This window comes from Scyliorhinus torazame, chromosome 21 (genome assembly GCF_047496885.1).
Source record: "Scyliorhinus torazame isolate Kashiwa2021f chromosome 21, sScyTor2.1, whole genome shotgun sequence".
In the NCBI taxonomy this organism is placed as follows: domain Eukaryota; kingdom Metazoa; phylum Chordata; class Chondrichthyes; order Carcharhiniformes; family Scyliorhinidae; genus Scyliorhinus; species Scyliorhinus torazame.
Genome location: NC_092727.1, coordinates 100,861,566 through 100,883,996, shown reverse-complemented (window position 1 = coordinate 100,883,996; position 22,431 = coordinate 100,861,566). Strand labels below are relative to the sequence as shown.

The 22,431-nt window shown below is 44.9% G+C and overlaps 1 protein-coding gene across 7 annotated transcripts in view; it reads right to left on the bottom strand.

Moving 5' to 3' along the window:
• The window catches only part of kat7b (K(lysine) acetyltransferase 7b), a 90,776-nt gene that overhangs the window by 18,427 nt on the left and 49,918 nt on the right, over positions 1-22,431 (bottom strand). For 6 of the 7 annotated variants that reach the window (XM_072487134.1, XM_072487135.1, XM_072487132.1 and 3 more), the window contains 3 exons: positions 20,737-20,928; positions 12,698-12,787; positions 4,460-4,600 (listed from right to left, as the gene is read on the bottom strand). In XM_072487134.1, the coding sequence (XP_072343235.1) occupies positions 4,460-4,600; positions 12,698-12,787; positions 20,737-20,928 (423 nt within the window). The remainder of the gene's footprint in view (positions 1-4,459; positions 4,601-12,697; positions 12,788-20,736; positions 20,929-22,431) is intronic. The other variant, XM_072487137.1, reaches the window with a different exon arrangement.

Genomic DNA, 22,431 nt, shown 5'->3' with positions numbered 1-22,431 from the left:
CTTCTTGGGCTACAAACTTAACTTGGGCAAAAGGGAGGCATTCCCAGTGAACCCAAACCGGGGGGGGGGGGGGGGGGGGGGGGGAGAGAGAGAGAGAGAGAGAGAGAGGGAGGGAGGGAGGGAGGGAGGAAGGCAACGGCAGAAAGAGTGAGGGGATGGGTACAAGAACCTGACATAGATTGGGTCCAAATGGAGGAGGCATACTGTAAAGGAACGACCCTCAGGGCCCTGGCTACAGCAGCACTCCCATCCCCCTCAACAAGATACACACCAAGCCCAGCGGTAGCGGCCACGCGGAGGACATGGACCCAGCTCAGACAATACTTCGGGATAATTAAAATGTCCCCCATGGCCCCCATCTGCGGCAATCACAGATTCCCTCCAGCCATGCTAGATACCACCTTCAAAAGATGGAGGCGGGACGGGGCACATTGACGGTCGGAACTTCTACGTAGGGCACAGACTGGCGACACTAGACGAACTGACGAGGAAGTGGAGGCTAGCAAAAGGACAGAAAATGAGACACCTCCAAATAAAATACTTCCTCTGCAAAGAGACAGTGGGGTACCCTGGGGCCCCAGAAAGCACACTACTAGAAGACCTGATAGGCACAAGCAACGAGAAGGGGGGCTATGTGGGAAAATATACGGACAGCTACTGGACAGAACCCGGACTCCACTGGACAAAACCAGACAAAAATGGGAGACGAACTGGGGACAGAGGTAGGATGGGGACTCTGGAGCGAAGCACGGAGCAGGGTGGACTCCACCACCTTCTGCGCAAGGCTAAGCCTAATGCAGCTCAAAGTAGTGCACAGAGCGCACCTGACCAGAACCCGAATGAGCAGGTTCTTCCCGGAGGACAAATGTGAGCGGTGCCAGAGGGACCCGGCCAACTACACCCACATGTTTTGGGCTTGCCCCAAGCTTGCTGGGTTCTGGACAGCCTTCTCCGAAAAAGAAAAGCACTAAACCTCTGTATAATAAAGGAAATTAGCGCAGGCGAGAAAAATGTGATATGTGTATATATATATATATATATGTAATATCACACAACTGTTTATAAATATGAGAAATGCCAATAAAAAGATTTTTGAAAAAAGAATTGGGTGTTTAAGAAATCTACCTTTAAGAAATGGGTGTTCATCAGTGATGTCAGAGTGTGGGTGGAGCTGCGCTGTCTGTAAGCTTTTTACTTCCGTTTTAGGCTGTTTGCTGCAGGGTGTGTTTTAGTTTTGTTTTTAGTGTTGGAGCTGAACCCAGACCAAGCAGGTGTACTGCTGTTCTCTCTGCCACCAAAAGACTATCTCTTGATCATTTGGTGAATTCAGAATTATAAAGGAACCTATCTGGAGATCTGTTAAATGTTATGTTTTTTGTAAGTCTTCTGGATGTTAAAAGGACAGCGTAAGCATTACTTAGTGTTGTACTCTTTGGGGGTTATATTTGAATTAATGATTGCTAAGATGTTCACTATGTTTTAAAAAGGTCAACTTGAGTTCATAGAATAAACATTGTTTTGCTTTAAAAAATACTTTTCCATTTCTGCTGTACCACACCTGTAGAGTGGGCCGTGTGCTCCCCATACCACAATCTATTAAAAGTTGAGAGTCAAGTGAACTCCATGATACACTTTGGGGTTCTCTAAACCCTGGCCCATAACAATTTGGTACACTGTCGAATGGATCAGGTTTTCACGATACAAGTAGGTATTGCTTTCACAGTTATGTTTCTGCACTAACAACCCAGTTTCTGCACTAACAACCCAACTAAAATCCTACCATGGCAATTTAAGAAGATAGACTTCTTTGTTCTTGAAAGATCTGGCAATAATCTGGGAATAAAAGATTGTTATCAGTGAAACTGCGATCTTGAAGCTATTTGACTATTGCAAGGATCCAAAATGTTTATTAATTATCTTGAAGAATGGACACTTCTGATCTTACCCAGTCTAGCCTACATACGACTCCAATCCCACAACATGGATAACTCAACTGTCCTATGAGCAAGACACACAGTTGTACCAAACTGCCAGACAAAAATAAAAAAGAACAGAGAGTGGGAAATAATGCTGCACCTACACCCCGAGAATGACTTTTAAAATTTCTCATATCTGTTCTCTTATCAGTTACTGACTAATCTTCATGGACCCAGATTTATTTGAAATAAGTTACAGACAGATTAGATAAAACTTTCAGGATGCTCAAAATAACTACATGTCTTATGAGCCTAATGGTTTTATGCCCATTCTTTAGTGGATGTGAAGTTTTTTTAAAGATTTCAATGGTGCAATAAATCAAGATTTTTGTTGTACTGATGACAGGATAAAACTGATACTTCTGGAATTGCTCAGAATACAAGTCTAGTGGCTTGAGGCATAATTGATAACAGGCCACCAATTATTTCCCAGATGGCTCGAATAACTATGTAGAATTCATTCATGTATAATACATACTCAATTTACATAAGGTCTCCTGGGTTAAATATGCTCTGCATGAATCTTAAGTATGGATCGGAGATCCCTGTATACAGTCAACTGATTCTCGTGTTGATAAACACAAAAATATTTGACAGCAGCTCATCTCTGAATGAGGTTAGGAAGGCTCATTAACTAAATTAAATTCCCAAGTCAATCTTCTTTTGAGGGTTTGGCAGTTACTTCAAGTGTTTATGAATTCTATAGTGAAGCTACAAAACCGAAACAGTAATTGAATATCGTAAAATGTCTCCCTTGGTAAATAAACCTCTTGTATTAAGATGCCTTATTTTCCAAATTGCAAAAAGCATTTTTTCATGATTTATTACAAAAGCTGGACTAAGTCACAGTGGATAAACAAAATGAGTTTGTTGATTAGTTAGAGCAATCTTAGCGGTTCAGTTTTTCCACATAAATAACTATCCTGCACATATCTATGTATGAACATAAGCTGGATATTTGCTGCCGCCTCAATGTCCGATACAAAATAAACTAATTCAGGATGTTTTCAATGCAAAATTCAACCACTTACGAGTATACCTAATAATCGTAATGTCCATAAAGAGAAAGAAAATAAAAAGCTGGCAATTATTATTGAAGCTTAATCTGCAGCTTAATGTCTCAATTGAAAGACTGAAGAGAGGCAGATCATAAAAATACATTGGCCAATCTTTGTTGGAACCAGGCATCTCATGATGTGCTCAGTGGTTCAACATCTTCCCACAACCATCAGCTTGAAAAATCCTTGCACCACAAAATGCTGGGAATTTTGCGCTCATAACGATGAGCTCAATAATGGTAATAAATAAGGCAGTACGGTGGTGCACTGGTTAGCACTGCTGCCTACGGCGCTGAGGACCCAGGTTCAATCCCGGCCCTGGGGCACTGTCTCAGTGGAGTTTGCACATTCTCCCAGTGTCTGCGTGGGTTCCACCCCCACAATCCAAAGATGTGCAGGTTAGGTGGATTGGACACGTTAAATTGCCCCTTAATTGGGACAAGAAGAAATTGGGTACTCTAAATTTAAAAAATAAATAAAGGCAATAAATAACAAGTAACAGTCTAATTAACAGTTTAACCAATTAAATTTAAGGACTGAAAAAGAATCAGATGAATGAGTGTGATTGACGTATAATCAAATCAAGATCAGAAAAATAAGAGAGAGAAAGTAAGACTGGATTGAGCGGCGATAGAATGGAAAAAGTGAAAATTCAAAAATGTAAAACTTTAAAAATCTCAACAATATGCAGGAATGAAATGGCAGTTGAAACTGCTTCCTTTCTTGGTCAAAAAGGAGGAGTGGCATTGCAGGAACATATACCCTGCCTTTAAAAGAGCCGTTATGCTGTTAATTACGAACCCATATTTTCTAGTGAGCTTAGATGTTTCATTAGCTCAAACAGCAATTCCTGACACTCACGGGGAGATTGACGGAGTTCTTGGGAGGCTACTGCTAAGCAGTGCAAATTGTGCAATAATTTGTGGCAATTCATAACTCACGGTATTGCTTCCGAACCACAAACATTGAACTATTTGCATATCAATTAATAAGAGTATACATTAAACTTGCAGTTATTTTCCCAGCAAATACAAGCCCATTATTTGCCAGGTGTCTTGTCAATAATTGATGTTCAGTCTATGATTCAAATACACCATATGCATTGCATCTTTTTTCTGTAAATACATTCATAATGAGGGGAGGATAACTTAAGGAATCAAAAAAAAAAAAATAATTTGTTTAAGGGGTGCTGTGGCGCAATGGATAGCATTGCTGCCTCACGGCGCCGAGGTCCCAGGTTCGCTCCCGGCTCTGGGTCACTGTCCTTGTGGAGTTTGCACATTCTCCCCGTGTTTGCATGGGTTTCGCCCCACAACCCAAAGATGTGCAGGCGAAGCGGATTGGCCATGCTAAATTGCCCCTTAATTGGAAAAAATTAATTGGGTACACTAAATTTAGAAAAAAAACAACTTCTACAGCCTTTACCTTGGAGAAATATCCAACAAGATGACACCCTGTGTTATCAGCTTCTGTCATCACATAAAACAAGAACGGTTCTACATCATAATATAATGTCTTGTGGTCCAAAAATAACTTAGCCAAAAGGCACAGGTTTTGGCAGTAAATCTGGAACAAAAAGAGGGGGAAAAAAATCAGTCGGCGGTTCCATTTAAAAGAAACAAAGCAGATAAAAAAAATTAATGCTTTCTTCAGAGACAGGATTACACATTTTTGGCATCTGCTTTTCTTCTCCTTTTTCATAAACCATGCTAAGACAACATTCCACGGGCACTAGCATGGCTTTAGCATACCCTTGCAGCCTTTCTTCAACGGAGCCAAGACTGTCTGTTCAGCAGTTGAGGGTACACATGCAGATAAAAAAGGGTACACGTACAGATGCAACAGAGATCATCATAAATAAGGCTGGTTTTCCCCTCAGTCAGAGGTACAGAGACCAAGTACATCGCCTCTAGTGCCATTACTTCTAAAATCAGTGCAGTCAAAATAGACCAAACCTGGAATCTTCTATTTTGAGCATAGTCTGTGCCTACTTGACTATTAGTGGGAAAGGAAATCTCCTGTCTTCCTCATTGGCTGGTTACCTCATTCAGGGGTCTAACAAGAACAAAAAGGTCAGTATCCTTTTTTACCAAGTCCAGGACCAGGTCAAGGAAGACTTGACATTCTTTCTTGCAGGAGAAACAAGTCTTAAGTTCAACTTCTGCAATATTGCAATTCTGCCTTCCTCAAATAGTTTAGGATCAAAATGATTTTTTTCTGGCAGTCTTGAATTGAAGCATTCACTGGCAAGAAATCCTTTGCCACAACTCTGATGCTCAAGCTATTACTTGGTTTCTGGCCCAGCACAATGAAGAAATAGGACAAAAGTTCTCAAACCTGAGAAAGGTGGGTGAAAGAGAGAGTTGAATTCTATTTAGCTATGTATCACATGAAGGTTGGAAACTCGGATTTCTGCCTTTATTTCAACTGATTTTTAGGACAATCAGATGCAAGTCAAACCAAAAAGGCAGTTCATCATCTATGTCCCTGGAATGATCTCACATACAGATTCTCTTCCAAGGATGCACTGAAAATCACTATCTGTTGGTGAATTCCCATGGTTTTCAAAAGATGCATTATTGGCATCCCACTGGAGTTGACGAAGCAGGTGCAATATGGATTCTCTTTTTCATTGGCATTTGAGAACAACAACAACTGTGATGTGTGAACATAATTATTGAAGAAACAAGATTCAGCTAAATTAATAGATGAGCCATTATTTCCAGTTATCTCATTGCTCACATCAGTTTGCAACCAATATAAGCATTTCCACTCTTAGGATTAGTTTACTGGACTTCCGGTTGCGGCAGGGATGAGCTAGCCGCACGTTTCGGCGGCTCCAGCTCCGACGGAACTTCGGGCTCTTTTAAGAGCCCCAATGGGGACTTGGATGGCCGTAAAACCCGGTGCGAGGCGCGAGGGAAGGGAGTCCCCCCGAAAGACGGAGGGAAAAACCGGCGGCGGCGGCCCGAAGAATCTGCAGCCAGAAGATCAGAGAGAGAAAGAGAGAGAGAGGGAGTGAAACAAAATGGCGGCAGAGAAACCACAGGTGACATGGGGGCCTGAGCAGGATGAGGTGGTGAGACGGTGCATGGACCTGCTGAAGAAGGAGGTAATGACCCCGTTGTTACAGGCAATTGAGGGGCTTAAGGAGACTTTAAAGGCCCAGGAGACAGAACCTTGCGTGGTGGAGCAGAAGGTGTCAGGTATTGAGGACGAGGTCCTGGGCCTGGCGGTCAAGACTCAGACGCACGAGGCACTTCATAAAAAGTGTGCTGACAGGATTGAGGCCCTTGAAAATGGAGCGCGAAGGAAGAACCTTAGGATACTAGGTCTCCCGGAGGGTATGGAATTGGTGGGCTGTGGAGCGTACGCAAGTAAGATGCTGAGCTCACTGATGGGTGCTGAGGCCCCTACGGGCCCCTTGGAGGTGGAGTGGGCAAATCGGATCCCGGCGAGAAGACCAAAAGCGGGAGAACCACCGAGGGCGATAATCATGCGATTCTACCGCCTTAAGGACAGAGAAGAGGTCCTGAGATGGGCCAAAAAGGTGCGGAGTAGCAGATGGGAAAATGCGGTGGTAAGGATCTACCAGGATTGGAGTGCGGAGGTGGCGAGAAGGAGGGCGAGCTTCAACCGAGCCAAAGAGGTTTTGCACAAAAGGAAGGTGAAGTTTGGGATGCTGCAGCCGGCAAGACTATGGGTCACGCATCAGGAGAGACACTATTATTTCGAGACGGCGGAGGAAGCATGGTCCTTCATCAATGAAGAGAAACTGGACCAGAACTGAGGGACTGATGCTGCAGGGAACTGTTATTGTTGTTATTATTGTTTTTGTTAATGGGATGGTGAAAGTTAAGTGAGAAGTAAATAGGGAAGGGGGGGGGGGGACACTGGGGAAATGTGGGCGCCGGTGAGGGGGGAGAGGCGGGACATAGTCAGAGAATGGGGAAGGAGAGGGGGAGGGGAAAGGGAACTGCGCCATAAGAGGCGGGACAGGTAAAGGGATGTTCCCGCGCCAGAAAGAATAAGGCGGGAAAACAGGCGCAAGGCGGATGGGAGTTCCCTCACACCGGGGGGCCGAGGAGCGAGCAGGAGTAGCCGGGGTCAGTTGAAGTCAGTTGACTTACGGAAGTGATATGGGGGGAGCAATCAAGCTAGATAGGGATCTGGGGGGGGGGGGGGGGACGACAACTGGGTTGCTGCTGCGGAAATCCAAAAGGAAATGGCTAAAGAGAAGGTGGTCGGGGGCGGAATGCGACGCTGGGGGAGCGAGCGGGAGCGCGGAGGCGGGATATGGGACTGGCCTAGAGAAGGTAATGGCTAGTCGACACGGGAGGGGGGCAGGTAGCCCCCCAGTGAGGCTGATCACGTGGAACGTGAGAGGCCTGAATGGGCCGATAAAAAGGGCCCGAGCGCTCGCGCATTTGAAAGGACTAAGGGCAGACGTGGTTATGCTCCAAGAGACGCACCTAAAGGTGGCGGACCAAGTTAGGCTAAGGAAAGGATGGGTGGGACAGGTGTTCCACTCAGGACTGGACGCAAAGAACAGAGGGGTGGCCATTTTGGTGGGGAAACGGGTAGCATTTGAAGCAAAGAACATCGTAGCAGATAGTGGAGGTAGATATGTAATGGTGGTTAGGCTGGAGGGAATGGAGGTCGTGTTGGTTAATGTGTATGCCCCAAATTGGGACGATGCGGGGTTCATGAGACGGATGCTGGGGCATATTCCGGACCTGGAGGGAGGAAATTTGATTTTAGGAGGGGACTTCAATACGGTGCTGGACCCGGGGCTAGATAGATCCAGCTCAAGGACTGGAAGAAGGCCGGCAGCGGCCAAGGTACTTAAGGGGTTTATGGACCAAATGGGGGGAGTGGATCCATGGTGATTTCTTAGACCCAGGGCTAGGGAGTATTCCTTCTCCTCCCACGTCCATAAAGTGTACTCCCGGATAGATTTTTTTGTTCTAGGAAGGTCGTTGATCTCTAGGGTGGAAGAAGCTGAATACTCAGCCATAGCGGTTTCGGATCATGCCCCACATTGGGTGGACCTGGAAGTAGGAGAGGACAGGGAGCAGAGAACACTCTGGCGATTAGGTGTGGGACTGATGGCGGATGAGGGAGTGTGTGCAAGAGTGAGGGGGTGTATCGATAGATACCTGGAGGTCAATGACGACGGCGAGGTCCCTGTGGGAGTGGTCAGGGAAGCACTAAAAGCGGTGGTCAGAGGAGAGCTGATTTCTATTGGGGCCCACAAAAGGAAAACAGAGGCCAAGGAAAGGGATAGATTACTGGGGGAAATTTTAAGGGTGGACAGGGAATTTGCAGAGACCCCGGAGAAGGAGCTGTACAGGGAGAGGAGACGACTCCATACCGAGTTTGACCTTCTGACCACCAGAAAGGTGGAGGTACTGTGGAGGAAGGCACAGGGGAGGAGGTATGAATATGGGGAAAAGGCTAGTCGCCTGTTGGCGCACCAACTGCGAAAGAGGGCAGCAGCGAGGGAGATAGGAGGAATTAGGGATGAAAGGGGAGACACCGTGCGAAGGGCAGGAAAGATAAATGAGATGTTTAAGACCTTTTATGAAGAACTGTATAGGTCTCAGCCCCCAGAGGGAGAGGAGGGGTTGCGGCAGTTCCTGGACCAGTTGAGGTTCCCGAAAGTGGAGGAGCAGGCGGTGGCAGGCCTGGGGGCGCCGATTGAGGTGGACGAGGTTATTAAGGGACTGGGAAGCATGCAAGCAGGGAAGGCCCCGGGGCAGACGGGTTCCCGGTGGAATTCTACAGAAAATATGTGGACTTGTTGGCCCCGTTGTTGGCGAGGACGTTCAATGAGGCCAGGGAAGGGGGGACACTACCCCCAACAATGTCGGAGGCGACGATATCGCTAATTTTGAAGAGGGACAAAGATCCGATGCAGTGTGGGTCCTATAGACCTATTTCACTATTGAACGTGGACGCCAAACTGCTAGCAAAGGTGCTGGCATCGAGGATAGAGGACTGTGTCCCAGGGGTGGTGCACGAAGACCAGACAGGGTTCGTAAAAGGGAGACAATTGAATGTTAACGTGCAACGGCTATTAGGGGTGATAATGATGCCCTCAGTGGAGGGGGAGGCAGAGATAGTGGCGGCAATGGACGCAGAGAAGGCATTTGATAGGGTGGAGTGGGAGTATTTATGGGAAATGTTAAGGAGGTTTGGGTTTGGGAACGGATTTATTCGCTGGGTTGGACTACTTTATGGGGCACCAACGGCAAGCGTAGTTACAGGTCGACATAGATCAGAGTATTTCCGATTATATAGGGGAACAAGACAGGGATGCCCGCTGTCTCCATTGTTGTTTGCGCTGGCAATTGAACCTCTGGCCATGGCGCTGAGAGACTCCAGGAAATGGAGAGGGGTGATTAGAGGGGGAGAAGAACACCGAGTCTCGTTATACGCGGATGACCTATTGCTATACGTGTCGGACCCAGCGGGGGGGGGGGGGGATGATAGAGGTTATGCGAATCTTGAGGAGGTTCGGGGAATTTTCGGGGTATAGGTTAAACATGGGGAAGAGTGAATTATATGTGATACATCCAGGGGACAAGAGTAGAGAGATAGAAGGCTTACCGCTAAGGAAAGTGGAAAGAAACTTCCGATACTTGGGGATTCAGATCGCTAGGAGCTGGGGAACCTTGCACAGACTTAATCTGACACGGCTGGTAGAACAAATGGAGGAGGACTTTAAGAGGTGAGACATGCAGCCTTTAATCGCTGGCGGGCAGGGTGCAGGCAATTAAGATGATGGTCCTCCCGAGGTTCTTATTTGTATTTCAATGTCTCCCTATTTTAATCACCAGGACCTTTTTTAATAAAATAGATAGGAGCATTACGAGCTTTGTGTGGGCAGGGAAAGTTCCGAGAGTAAGGAGGGGGTTCCTGCAGCGCAGTAGGGACAGAGGAGGACTGGCACTACCGAACTTGGGAGATTATTATTGGGCCGCCAATGTGGCAATGATACGTAGATGGATGATGGAGGGTGAGGGAGCGGCGTGGAAAAGGCTGGAGAGAAGGTCCTGTAAAGGGACGAGTCTAGAGGCGCTGGTGACGACGCCGCTACCGTTCTCACCGAAAAAGTACACCACGAACCCGGTGGTGGCGGCAACACTGAACATATGGGGACAGTGGAGGCGACAGAGAGGGGTGCGGGGAGCCCTGGAGTCATATCAGGAACAACCATAGGTTCGCCCCAGGAAGAATGGATGGAGGATTTCAGAGCTGGTACCAGTTGGGAATTAGGAAGGTGGGAGATTTATTCATAGATGGGACTTTTGCGAGCTTGGGAGCACTGGAGGAAAAGTATAAGTTACCCGGGGGGAATTTCTTGAGATATATGCAGGTGAGGGCGTTTACTGGACAACAGGTGAGGGAATTTCTGCGGCTCCCGACACAGGGGATACAGGACAGGGTGCTTTCAGGGGTGTGGGTCGGAGAGGGCAAGGTGTCAGAGATTTATAGAGAGATGAGGGAAGAGGGGGAGGAGTCGGTGGGCGAACTAAAAAGAAAGTGGGAAGAAGAATTAGGGGAGGAGATAGAGGAGGGTATGTGGGCTGATGCCCTAAGCAGGGTAAATTCCTCTTCCTCATGCGCCAGGCTTAGCCTGATTCAATTTAAGGTGCTACATAGAGCACACATAACGGGGGCAAGATTGAGCAGGTTCTTTGGAGTGGAGGACAAATGTGGGAGGTGTGGCGGGAGCCCGGCAAACCATGCACATATGTTTTGGGCGTGCCCGGCACTGGAAGGGTATTGGAAGGGAGTGACGGGAGTGATTTCGCAGGTGGTGAAGGCCCGGGTCAAACCAGGCTGGGGGTTAGCTCTATTTGGAGTTGCGGAAGAGCCGGGAGTGCAGGAGGCGAAAGAGGCCGATGTCGTGGCCTTTGCGTCCCTCGTAGCCCGGCGCAGGATCCTACTCATGTGGAAGGATGCGAAACTCCCCGGACTGGAGGCCTGGGTAAACGATATGGCGGGGTTTATTAAACTGGAGCAGATAAAGTTTGCCCTTAGAGGATCGGCTCAAGGGTTCACCAGGCGGTGGCAGCCATTTCTCGACTACCTAGGGGAACGTTAGAGGGAAGACGGATGACCAGCAGCAGCAACCCAGGGGGGAGGGGAGGCAGTTGAGTATAGGTCAATAGAGTACGAGGTTTTGTTACTTGTATATTATTACTACTATTATTATTATTGTTAAAAAGTTAAAAAATTTCTGTTTTGTTACTGTTATCGTTTCGCTTGTTTTGTAAGCGGGAAAAATGTTGCTCAGGGAAAAAAATTTCAATAAAATATATATATTTTTTTAAAAAGGATTAGTTTACTGCAGGAAGGGGGAAAGGGCAGAAAGGAAGACATGGAAGAAAAGGAAGGGATCAAAGTAAAAAGAAAAAGGAACTAAATTGTAATTTATCATGAAATGAATTTGTTTGAAACACAATGGCTTCAAGCATGGTGCCCTTTCTATGTACAGTCACATTTCAAAAGCAGCAATGAGATCAATGATGAGTTAATTTATGTTTTTTGTGTGGTGGTGCTTGAAGAAGGAATATAAACCAACACTAGAGCTATGAGTTTCTTTCAGTGTCCACTTTAGACACTGGAATAGGCAGCCAGGGCTTAGCTCAACATTTTAACAGAAGGTTGTAACCTTTCTCAAGACAGCATTTCCTGGGTATTGCATTGCTCAAGATTTGATACCATAATCTTCTAACCCAAAGGAGAAAATGCTATCTCTGAGCAACCTGATACATGCTAATGTTCAAATTTAAAACTGTAGCATTTTATACAAAGAGCATGTGCAATATTTGCAATTGCTGGAATGTAACCAATATTTTGATAACTTCAAAAACAACTGAGTTTCACTCTCACTGCTTATGGCACTTCAAAAATCTTCCTTGGAAGTCTCACACCATAGGTACAACTAAAGGTTAACTTCCATTTATTCTCATATTACCATCACAAATAACAATACGCTCTGGAATCTCAAGCAAAGCATAAACATAGATGAAAATTGTAGCATCCCAAACACTGAGGAAATATATTTCTGCTTTGAAACTTTAAAAAACTATTACCTCGATGCTCTGAAATAATTACAGTAAGAAGTTTTACAACACCAGGTTAAAGTCCAACGGGTTTGTTTCGATGTCACTAGCTTTCGGAGCGCTGCTCCTTCCTCAGGTGAATGAAGAGGTATGTTCCAGAAACATATATATACACAGATTCAAAGATGCCAGACAATGCTTGGAATGCGTGTAAGCCTGTGATGCCTTGGACAGCACTGAGCCAGTGCCAGCCGCCCGCCTTGATTTTTGGGGGGGGGGGGGGGGGGGGGGGGAGGTCATTAAAACTCCGGATGCAACAATGGGGAGCCCAATGAACACTGAAGACCCGGTCTCGAGCAAGATAAAGCAACTGGAAACGTGTAGCCTGTACCTGGACACCGACAGCCTCAAATAATTAAGCATTTGAAGAACAGGAACAGTAAAATATTTGTTATACTATGCAGACAAATTGTTTGGATTAGAAACATTTAGCGTGGAATTTCCACAAAGCTTTTAATCAATTCATAACACAAGAAATGCATATTATTGGTCCACATGATTAGCTTTTATTTAAAACAAAAAGTACCTTATTTTTCTTCCCATCCACCTCAAATACTGATATATTTCCTTTTCTATAGATTTCATCTCCTGGGGGATGCTTCCATACACATTTTGCCTAGTACGGAAATTGAAGAACAACCGAGTTTACACAATAAATAAATGTAAAATTTCTAGACTTTGGATTGAAAATTACATTGATTTTGTGTTTTAACATGAGTTGTAGAACAAGAGCTTGAAATTCTGTATGTTGGAGCTCTGAATCTTACTTTCAAATTTGATAGTGAAATTTTGAGACACAGCACATAACTTTCCCAAACATAATGAAATAAACTACCCACGATTTCACCATCAATAACACAAAATTGCAACACTCATGTATACATTGCATAGAACATCAAATCAATACACCTGCAAGCAGTAAATTCTCACATTAAGACACTGGCAATCTTTCCAAGCTGATTGCATCATCATGGGTCCTTGATTGATTGCCACTTTTCTAGCTACACTCTGTAATTGATGCTTCTGCTCTGGTTATATTGTGATGCCCAACTTTTCTTAACAGTCTTGCTGCTCTTTTGCAATATTTAAATTATCTTTGATTGGACTGCTGCCCTTCCCCCATTTTTGCTTTGATTGAAAGACTTCAATCTTGTGCTGAGCCTGTGTCTGGATATTGATTCAACTGATTTTCTAGCTTTAGTTGGCACAACAGGGAAGATACAACATGGGCTAGGTAGCTGCGAGGGTTGGGGACTAGTAACCCAGGGCCACAAGCATGATGTGAGTCAGCGTAGGGTGAACTAGGCCGCAGTAGGCCCTCTTTACATTGGGAATGGGGGCGGGGGAAAGAGTGATATGCACCTGCGTATGATCATGCACAGACTGTGCAAATGTTTCACAGAAAAGCATAGTTTCCAATTGTCTTGAAATCAAGGTCCAGGCATGTCGAGAGCGCATACTGGTTGCCGTGCAATGACCACCCCATGTTAAAATAAAAATCATGCACATGTGTCGTTCACTCATCGAATTGAAGTTTATGCTTGGTACCAGCACTTTCATGGGCAACTACAAGAGTGGCAGATGGAAGCGCTACACTGCCATCATCGCTTGAGAACACGGGTGCTTTGATATTGACACTGCCGCCATTAAGACCATAATACATGGGAGCAGAATTAGGCCACTCGGCCCATCGAGTGTGCACCGCCATTCAATCATGGCTAATATTTTTCTCATCTCCATTCTCCTGCCTTATCCCCATAATCCCTGATCCCCTTATTAATCAAGAACTTATCTATCTTAAAGACACTTAGGTATTTGGCCTCCACAGCCTTCTGCGGCAAAGAGTTCCACAGATTCACCACCCTCTGACTGAAGAAATTCCTCCTCATCTGTTTTAAAGGATCGCCCCTTTAGTTTGAGATTGTGTCCTCTGCTTCTAGTTTTTCCTACAAGTGGAAATATCCTCTCCACGTCCACTCTATCCATGCCATCCCTATCCTGTAAGTTTCAATAAGATCCCCCCTCATCCTTCTAAACTCCAACAAGTAGAGACCCAGAGTCCTCCTCCGTTCCTCATACGACAAGCTCTTCAGTCCAGGGATCATTCTGGTGAACCTCCTCTGGACCCTTTCAATGGCCAGTACATCCTTCCTTAGATACGGGGCCCAAAACTGCTCACAATACTCCAAATGGGGTCTGACCAGAGCCTTATATAGCCTCAGAAGTACATCCCTGGTCTTGTATTCTAGTCCTCTCAATATGAATGCTAACATTGCATTTGCCTTCCTAACTGCCGACTGAACCTGCACGTTAACCTTGAGAGTGGTGAACAAGGGCTCCCAAGTACTTTTGTGCTTCTGATTTCCTAAGCATCTCCCCATTTAGAAAAGAGTCTATGCCTCCATTTCTCTTTCCAAAGTGCATAACCACACACTTTTCCACATTGTATCCCATCTGTCATTTCTTTGCCCACTCTCCTAGCCTGTCCAAGTCCTTCTGCAGCACGCCTGCTTCCTCAATACTACCTGTCCCTCTACAGATCTTTGTATCATCTGCAAACTTAGCAACAGTGCCTTCAGTTCCTTCTTCCAGATCATTCATGTATATTGTGAAAAGTTGCGGTATCAGCACCGACCCACGAGGCACACCACTAGTCACTGGTTGCCATCCTGAAAAAGACCCCTTTATCCCCACTCTCTGCCTTCTGTCAGTCAGCCAATCCTCTATCCATGCCAGGATCTTACCATTAACACCATGGGCTCTTAACTTACTTAAGTCTCCTATAAGGAACCTTGTCAAAGGCCTTCTGTAAATCTAAAAAAATCAAGTCCACTGGTTCTCCTTTGTCTAACTTGGTTGTTACTTCTTCAAAGAACTCCAACAGATTTGTCAGACATGACCTCCCCTTGACGAAGCCGTGCTGACTCAGTCTTATATTATCACTTCCAAGTACTCCGCGATATCATCTTTAATAATGAACTCTAAAATCTTACCAATGACTGAAGTCAGGCTAACCGGCCTATAATTTCCCATCTTCTGCCTCCCTCCCTTCTTAAACAGCGGTGTTACATTTGCCACTTTCCAGTCCTCTGGGACCTTCCTGCCTCCAGTGATTCCTGAAAATCACCACTAATGCCTCCACAATCTCCTCAGCTATTTTTTAGAAACCTAGGGTGTAGTCCATCCGGTCCATGTGAGTTATCCACCTTCAGACCTTTCAGTTTCCCCAGAACCGTCTCCTTAAATGAGACAATGTGTAAGCGATGGTCAAATGAAGGAGCAAGGCAACGGATACACCTTTTTATGGAAGTACCTTCCATGAAAAGAACACTGCTTCCACAGGTGAGCTTCACCAAAGATCTGTTGCCGCAGAGGTTCCCATTTTGGATATACAAGCCCCTCATTACTGCCCAGTTCACCTCAACCAGGAATCAGCATGCCACTGTCATCAGTGCATACACTCCTAGACTGAAGGCAACAGACAAAGCCAAGGAAAGATTCAACACCAACCTCTAGCAATCCCTAGCTTGAGCCCCAGAAATAGCCAAACTGATCCTCCTTGGATATTTCAATGCCAGTATCAGGAAGGATGCACATCTCTGGAAGGATATGATGGGCAAGGAGCGAGCAGGGATAACCCAAAGGAGATATCCTCTTGACAAAATTACCTTGCCATAATCAGTCCTCTGTTCTGCTTGTGACACAAGTACAAGATCAAGGCAACACCTAAGATCCAAATACTGGCACCTTCTTGAATAAACTGTTCAAGGACTACAGATGTCCACATCAACATGTTATGGCAGGTACTGACAACTGCTGGATCACTGCCTTATTCAACCTACCATCCACATCAGCCTGGCCCTCAAACAATGAGGCAACAGAAGCCTTTTCTTTGAAGAGTACAAATATCCCACCAAGGCAGCCCTTCTCAGTCAGAGTCTCACTGTCAACCACTCAGCCTCCAGGAGCTACAGCAGAACATAGGAAACAGAAGTAGGCCATTCGGCCAGTTGAGACTGCTCCACCATTCAAACAGATCATGGCTGAGTATCTCCTGAAACCATTTTCCCTTATATCGATCTCTGATTTTAACATATTCAATGATTGAGCTTATACAGTCATCTGGGGCAGAGATTTCCAAAGAATCCACTCTCCAAGTGAAGGAATCCTTCCTCATCTCAGTCTTAAATGGCCTGCCCCTTATTCTGAGACTGTCGCCTGGTTGCAGACTCACCAGCCAGGAGAACATTCTATCTACAGCTACCATGTCACGCCCTGTGAAGGATTTTGCAAGTTTTAATCAGATTGCCTCTCATTCTTCAAAATTCGAAGAGAATACAGGCCCCCTCTCCTTAATCTCGCCTCACAAGACAATCCCGCCATCCCAGGGATTAGCTCGAAGAACCTCCATTTCACTCCCACTACCCTAAGTATACCCGTCCTTAGGTAAGGAGATCAAAACTATACGGTCTTATGAAGGTTCTATCCAATCGCTTTCATGCCTGGACTGAAATCCCCTTGTGATAAAGACCAGTGTATCTATACTGCTTGGTCAACCCTAAAGTCTACCATGATGAGCACCTGTGAGGAGGTCCTTAGCATCTCCACCAGGAAACGTTATGACTGCTTCCACGAATATGACCAAGATATACAGGACCTAATCGAGTGTAGGCACAAAGCTTTCACAGGCTCGAAACTTCATCACATCACAAGGGAAAAGCAGCAGGGCAGTGCAATGGTTAGCACTGTTGCCTCACGGCGCTGAGGACCCGGGTTCAATCCTAGACACTGTGTGGAGTTTGCACATTCTCCCCATGTCTGTGTGGATCTCATCCCCGCCATCCAAAGATGTGCAGGGTAGATGGATTGGCCACACTAAATTGCCCGTTAAATCGAAAAAAATTAAGAGAAAAGCAGCAGTCCTACAGGCAGCTGAAGGCAGTGGTACACATCAAACCAGTGACTCAAATGATGAGTAGAAAGAGAATGGGAGACCCGATAACTCGGAAACACCAATGGCACGTGCAGTTTCATTAGCACTGTCAAGACGATCTATAAGCTCATGCACTCAAGGACCCAACCCGCTCAGAGCTCATCAAAGACAGGGAGGCAGTCAGTGCTCACTGGAAAAAACACTTTAAAGAACTTCTTAACCGAGATTCTGTATTTAACTTGAACGTCCTTCACTCCATTCCTCAATACTGCACAGCACAATCTTGGCACCAACCCAGTCTGCAACAAAGTCAAAAAAGCCATCCAACAGCTGAAAAACAATGAAGTCCCTGGAGCAGATGAAAACCCTGCCAGAATTCTGTGACATAACAGACAAACACTCATGGGATGGCTGCACAATTTCATATTCCTCATCTGGGAAGTGGAGTGCATGACAGGTGATTTCAACGATGTTGAGATTATGACGTTATTCAAGAAGGGAGACAAGTCCAATTATGGGAAACACCGATGAGCCTCCCTCTTGTCTGCTGCAGGGAAATCATTGCAGGGATCCTCCTCACAGGTCATTCGTATATCTGGCACCAGACCCAAAGCAACTGCTCTACTTAGATCTCGGGCAGCGCAGCTGACTTCCACAGGACAACAGAAATGCTCCAGAGATGTCCTCAAAGCATACATAAAAGAAGTCAAACATCTCTCGGGACACCCTGGCTTGTGACTGACCAGAATGGAAAAGGTCCGTTCACAAAGCCCTGACTTCATTGAGAGGCTTAGTCAGTAGCATGCAGAGGTGAATTTGACTTGGAAAACCACCCAACAACTCATCTACCTGACTCTCCAAGCTCTACATGTGGCACAGTCTGCATATCTCGCATTGGACTTAACAACCAGCTCTGAAGCCACCAAGTCAGAATGGAAGAAACTCATCCTTGATCCTGAGGGATTGCATAAGCTGACTCCTTAATTATATCATTACAAGCATTGGCAAAACACAAAATATTATTTCACAGCTTGCTTACGGGCACATTTCAAGAGCTAAATTTTAAGACTCCCTTGACTGTTGCCCAAATAGATAGGTAGTGCCCTAAAAACACAAACAAGACATACTAAATGATGGCCAGACCATGCCATAGCAGCGGAGGCTCTGCAGTTTGTGACACTTGATTGATATGACTCATTTTCAAAAATAAATGCACCCGAGCATATTTCCACAATTTCTCTTAGGAATTAATTAATATCAATACTAATTTCTATTAGCAACCAATCAAAAAATAACATTCACAACTGAATAATTACACACTATATACAGCTAGACAAGGTTAAAAAATATAGTTTGTAATATAGATTAAAAATTTACAATATTCCATCTTGTGCTAATTGTTTTCGAACCAATGTTAATCTTTCATTTCAGTCATTTTTATACCCAACCGACAATAAATGTTAAATACAAGGCTGGATTCTCCATTCCCGAGTCCAAGTGCTGATGCCAACAGAGGATCCGCGGAGTACCACGACAGAAAAATGGGGACCAGACCCGCACCGATTACGCTACCGGTGAAGGGCTAGCACCGGCGCCGTGTGGAACACCAGCAGAACACATGGAAAATGGTGCAGGAATCGCCGAGTCCGCGATTGACACTCGCAGGGCTGAAGCTGCAGCCGTGCTTAAACTAGAAACCCCCACACACTGATTGCAGCTGAAAAGATGGAACAGGTTGTGCTGGAGCTCCCATAAAGCTTTTGGGTCGGCTGGGGCGGTGGTCACCTATACGACCCAGGGAACCAGGTTTTTGGCGGGCTGTCAGCGGCATACACAGCCGCATGGTTGCCCTGCCGGCTGTGGTAATGGTGTTGCGTACCCATCCACCCCAACCTCACAGCCCATCTCCTGGCCAACCCCCACTACTCTCCCCAGCTCGGCATAAGCCCCCGGCCAGCGGCACGACTGTCGGCGAAGTATGGTGGTGCAGGACACTGTACATATGCCCTCTCAGCAGCCACTACGCCAGGTTCATGATTGTTGAGAGCACACGTGCACCACCCGTTCCCATACCAGCCTCCCCGAACAGGCGTCGGAATGTGGCGACTAGAGGCTTTTCACAGTAACTTCATTTGAAGCCTACTTGTGACAATAAGCGATTTTCATTTCATTTTTCATTTCACACCGTCGGGAACTTGGCCCATCGGAGGTGGAGCATCGCGGGTGGGTTCATTAATGAGATGCGAACGGGGTTTCAACTACGCGCGCCATGCGTCGCAATGCCGTAGTGTCAGAGGAGGTGGAGCATCGGGATTCGCTGTCAAACCGACGCCTGCCGTGGTTTCAGCATCGGGGGCTATTCTCCGCCCGATCGCACGTCCCGATTTCGGCGTTTGGCAACGGAGAATCCGGCCCAGAATTTATCTACCAAATTGAAAAGCAGTTCTAAGCAGTCAAAATTACAGATATTGTTGGAAAAAACTGGAGAAGATACAACATAGATAACATTATACTTTTTCTCTGATTAACTATTTGACCAATGATATTAATTCCTGATTAATGGTTAAATAGAATTATTATAGAATTTACAGTGCAGAAGGAGGCCACTCGGCCCAACGAGTCTGCACCGGCCCTTGGAAAGAGCACCCTACCCAAGGCCAACACCTCCACCCTATCCCCATAACCCAGTAACCCCACCCAACACTAAGGGCAATTTTGGACACTAAGGGCAATTTAGCATGGTCAATCCACCTAACCTGCACATCTTTGGACTGTGGGAGGAAACCGGAGCACCTGGAGGAAACCCACGCACACACAGGGAGGATGTGCAGACTCCGCACAGACAGTGACCCAAGCCGGAATCGAACCTGGGACCCTGGAGCTGTGAAGCAATTGTGCTATCCACAATGCTACCGTGCTGCCCTTAAGACAGAAATCTTTCAGAAATTAAATCCTAAGAAAGTTGTTTTGTGACATGCAGTTTGTCAATTCAATTCTGCTAACTGCAGGTTTAGATTATCTGGTTGAAACAGCATGCACATTGCTCATTTGGCCAGGAATTCCAGAGGAGGTCTGTTTGTTTGTCTATCTGTTAGGACAGATGACTGCAAGCAATTAACAATTGAGGTATTCAAAAATTTCCATCAGACAAACAAATTGATACACGTAACTGGTTAAAAGGTCTGATGCTTTCAGCCGAAAAGAAAGACTGAATCTGTGTCTCAGGTCGGTAATTTACTGCTGTTCAGTTGAGCACCTTGATGTGAACAGCTGCCACTATATTCCTTGGGCAATTCTGTTCAGCTTGAAAAAGAATCTAACCAGCATGCACACAGGATGCCATAGAAAATGTTTAACTTCCATACTTTACAAGCTGTCACTTAAATTCATATATGATAATCGATATATACAATAACTGTTAAAACAATTTGTGAGCATAAAGTAATATTGAATTGCTAATAGAAATTAATTTTTCATTCCATGTTCCATTGCAATGTTATTCCCATGTAGTGTACAGTTCCAGAATTTTAAATCACTACCTTGTCTCTTACAAAGCACGCTGCACTGTTTAATTATCATTAAATTAAATCTAAGTCAATTTAATTATTTGTTTTTGCTGACAAATAACTTACCATATGCCTGCGAAGGATGGTCTGACTTTTCATATATTTGAGACAGAATTCACACATGTACAGCCTCCCTAGGCGAGCATACTCTTCAGGATATGGAGAATGGTACCAGGTATCCAACTCATATCGACCAAACACTATGGTCTTAATCATGTTGCTGCCTTCTGTAATTTGGCCTTGTAACCTTAACTTCTCCTAGAGTAAAGAAAGAAAATTGACGCTGTATTTCAAGTACGGCCCAATCTGTGGTCACAGTACCTGACATGTTAGTCTCACATTTTATGGGAATAGGAACAATTATAATTACAAGTTCTACTGTAATATATGCTTTCAGTGTGCTACACCAGAGAATAGAAGGAAACAACTTTGCATTCACAATTTTGATTTCTTTCCTGAAGGCAGAAAAAAAAGCTGTACTCAACCAGTTGGAGTGTAAAAGAAATTACAGTAGCAAATGCTATTATTCAGTTCTAGAATCAAAGAATTTTTTTTTAAAATGTGCATTTTGTTCATGAATTTTTCCATCAACGCTGCCACCTAGTGTCAGTATCAAGTGCTCAAAGTTACAGGGTAAAAGCTTTAATGCCTGGTTCTAAACCTCTCAATGCAGCACTGTGTGTTTTACGGATTCCCCATCACATTTTCTTTTGGATTCTCAGCATTACTAATTTAATGCTAACCTGGCATTGAATTACGGTCATCCGTGGTTAGCGGAAACTGGTTTGAAACTGTTTAAACTCATTTTACAGGATATTCTTGCAGGCAACAGAGGATAATGTCAGTCAGCCATGGCTGGATTTATATCATGGTCTCAAGGTGAAAAAATACCCATTGTGGCACTCATGATCTAAAACTTAAAGAATTAAAGTTAATATTAACATCTGTTTTTTCTTTGATGTTGGTGATCAAACCCAATCATGTGAGGAAACAAAGTTAGCACCATCAGGCATTCAATCTTCAACCCAGATATCCTAGTAATCACATGCAACATAATTATGGAAATGATTCCCTTTCTCAGTTTATTGTTTGTCTATAAATTTAGAGCACACAATTATTTTTTCCAATTAAGGGGCAGTTTAGCATGGCCAATCCACCTACCCTCCACATCTTTGGGTTGTGGGGTGAGACCCACGCAGACACGAGAAGAATGTGCAAACTACACACGGACAGTAACCCGGGGCCCCGATCGAACGCAGGGCCTCAGCTCCGTGAGGCAGCAGTGCTAACCAGTGCACCACCGTGCCGCCCCTCTCTTTCTCAGTTTAGACTCAGTAGCTCTTACAAGTTATTTTTCTCAGTAACATCAATACTAATTATTTCAACAAAAACAATTTTTCAAATCAACAGAAAAGATAAAAATCTTAAAGAATATTGCTACACTCTACTGTGCGGTGACCAATTTCCCCCCATAGAAAATTAGAGGCAACAATTCCTTTGTTTTTCAGCAATTTCTCTTGTTAAATTTTCAACAAAAACCATTAACGTTTAGATCTGAAGAATCTGAAACGGTTTAAGTCATTGATCAGAGTTTAAAACGCAAAACTAATTTTAAGTACGACAAATAGACTGTAAATTTCAAACTAGAAAGCGATTGTGTAAAGATACAACCTCCATGACACCATTCTTATAAGAACATAAGAACTAGGAGCAGGAGTAGGCCATCTGGCCCCTCGAGCCTGCTCCACCATTCAATGAGAT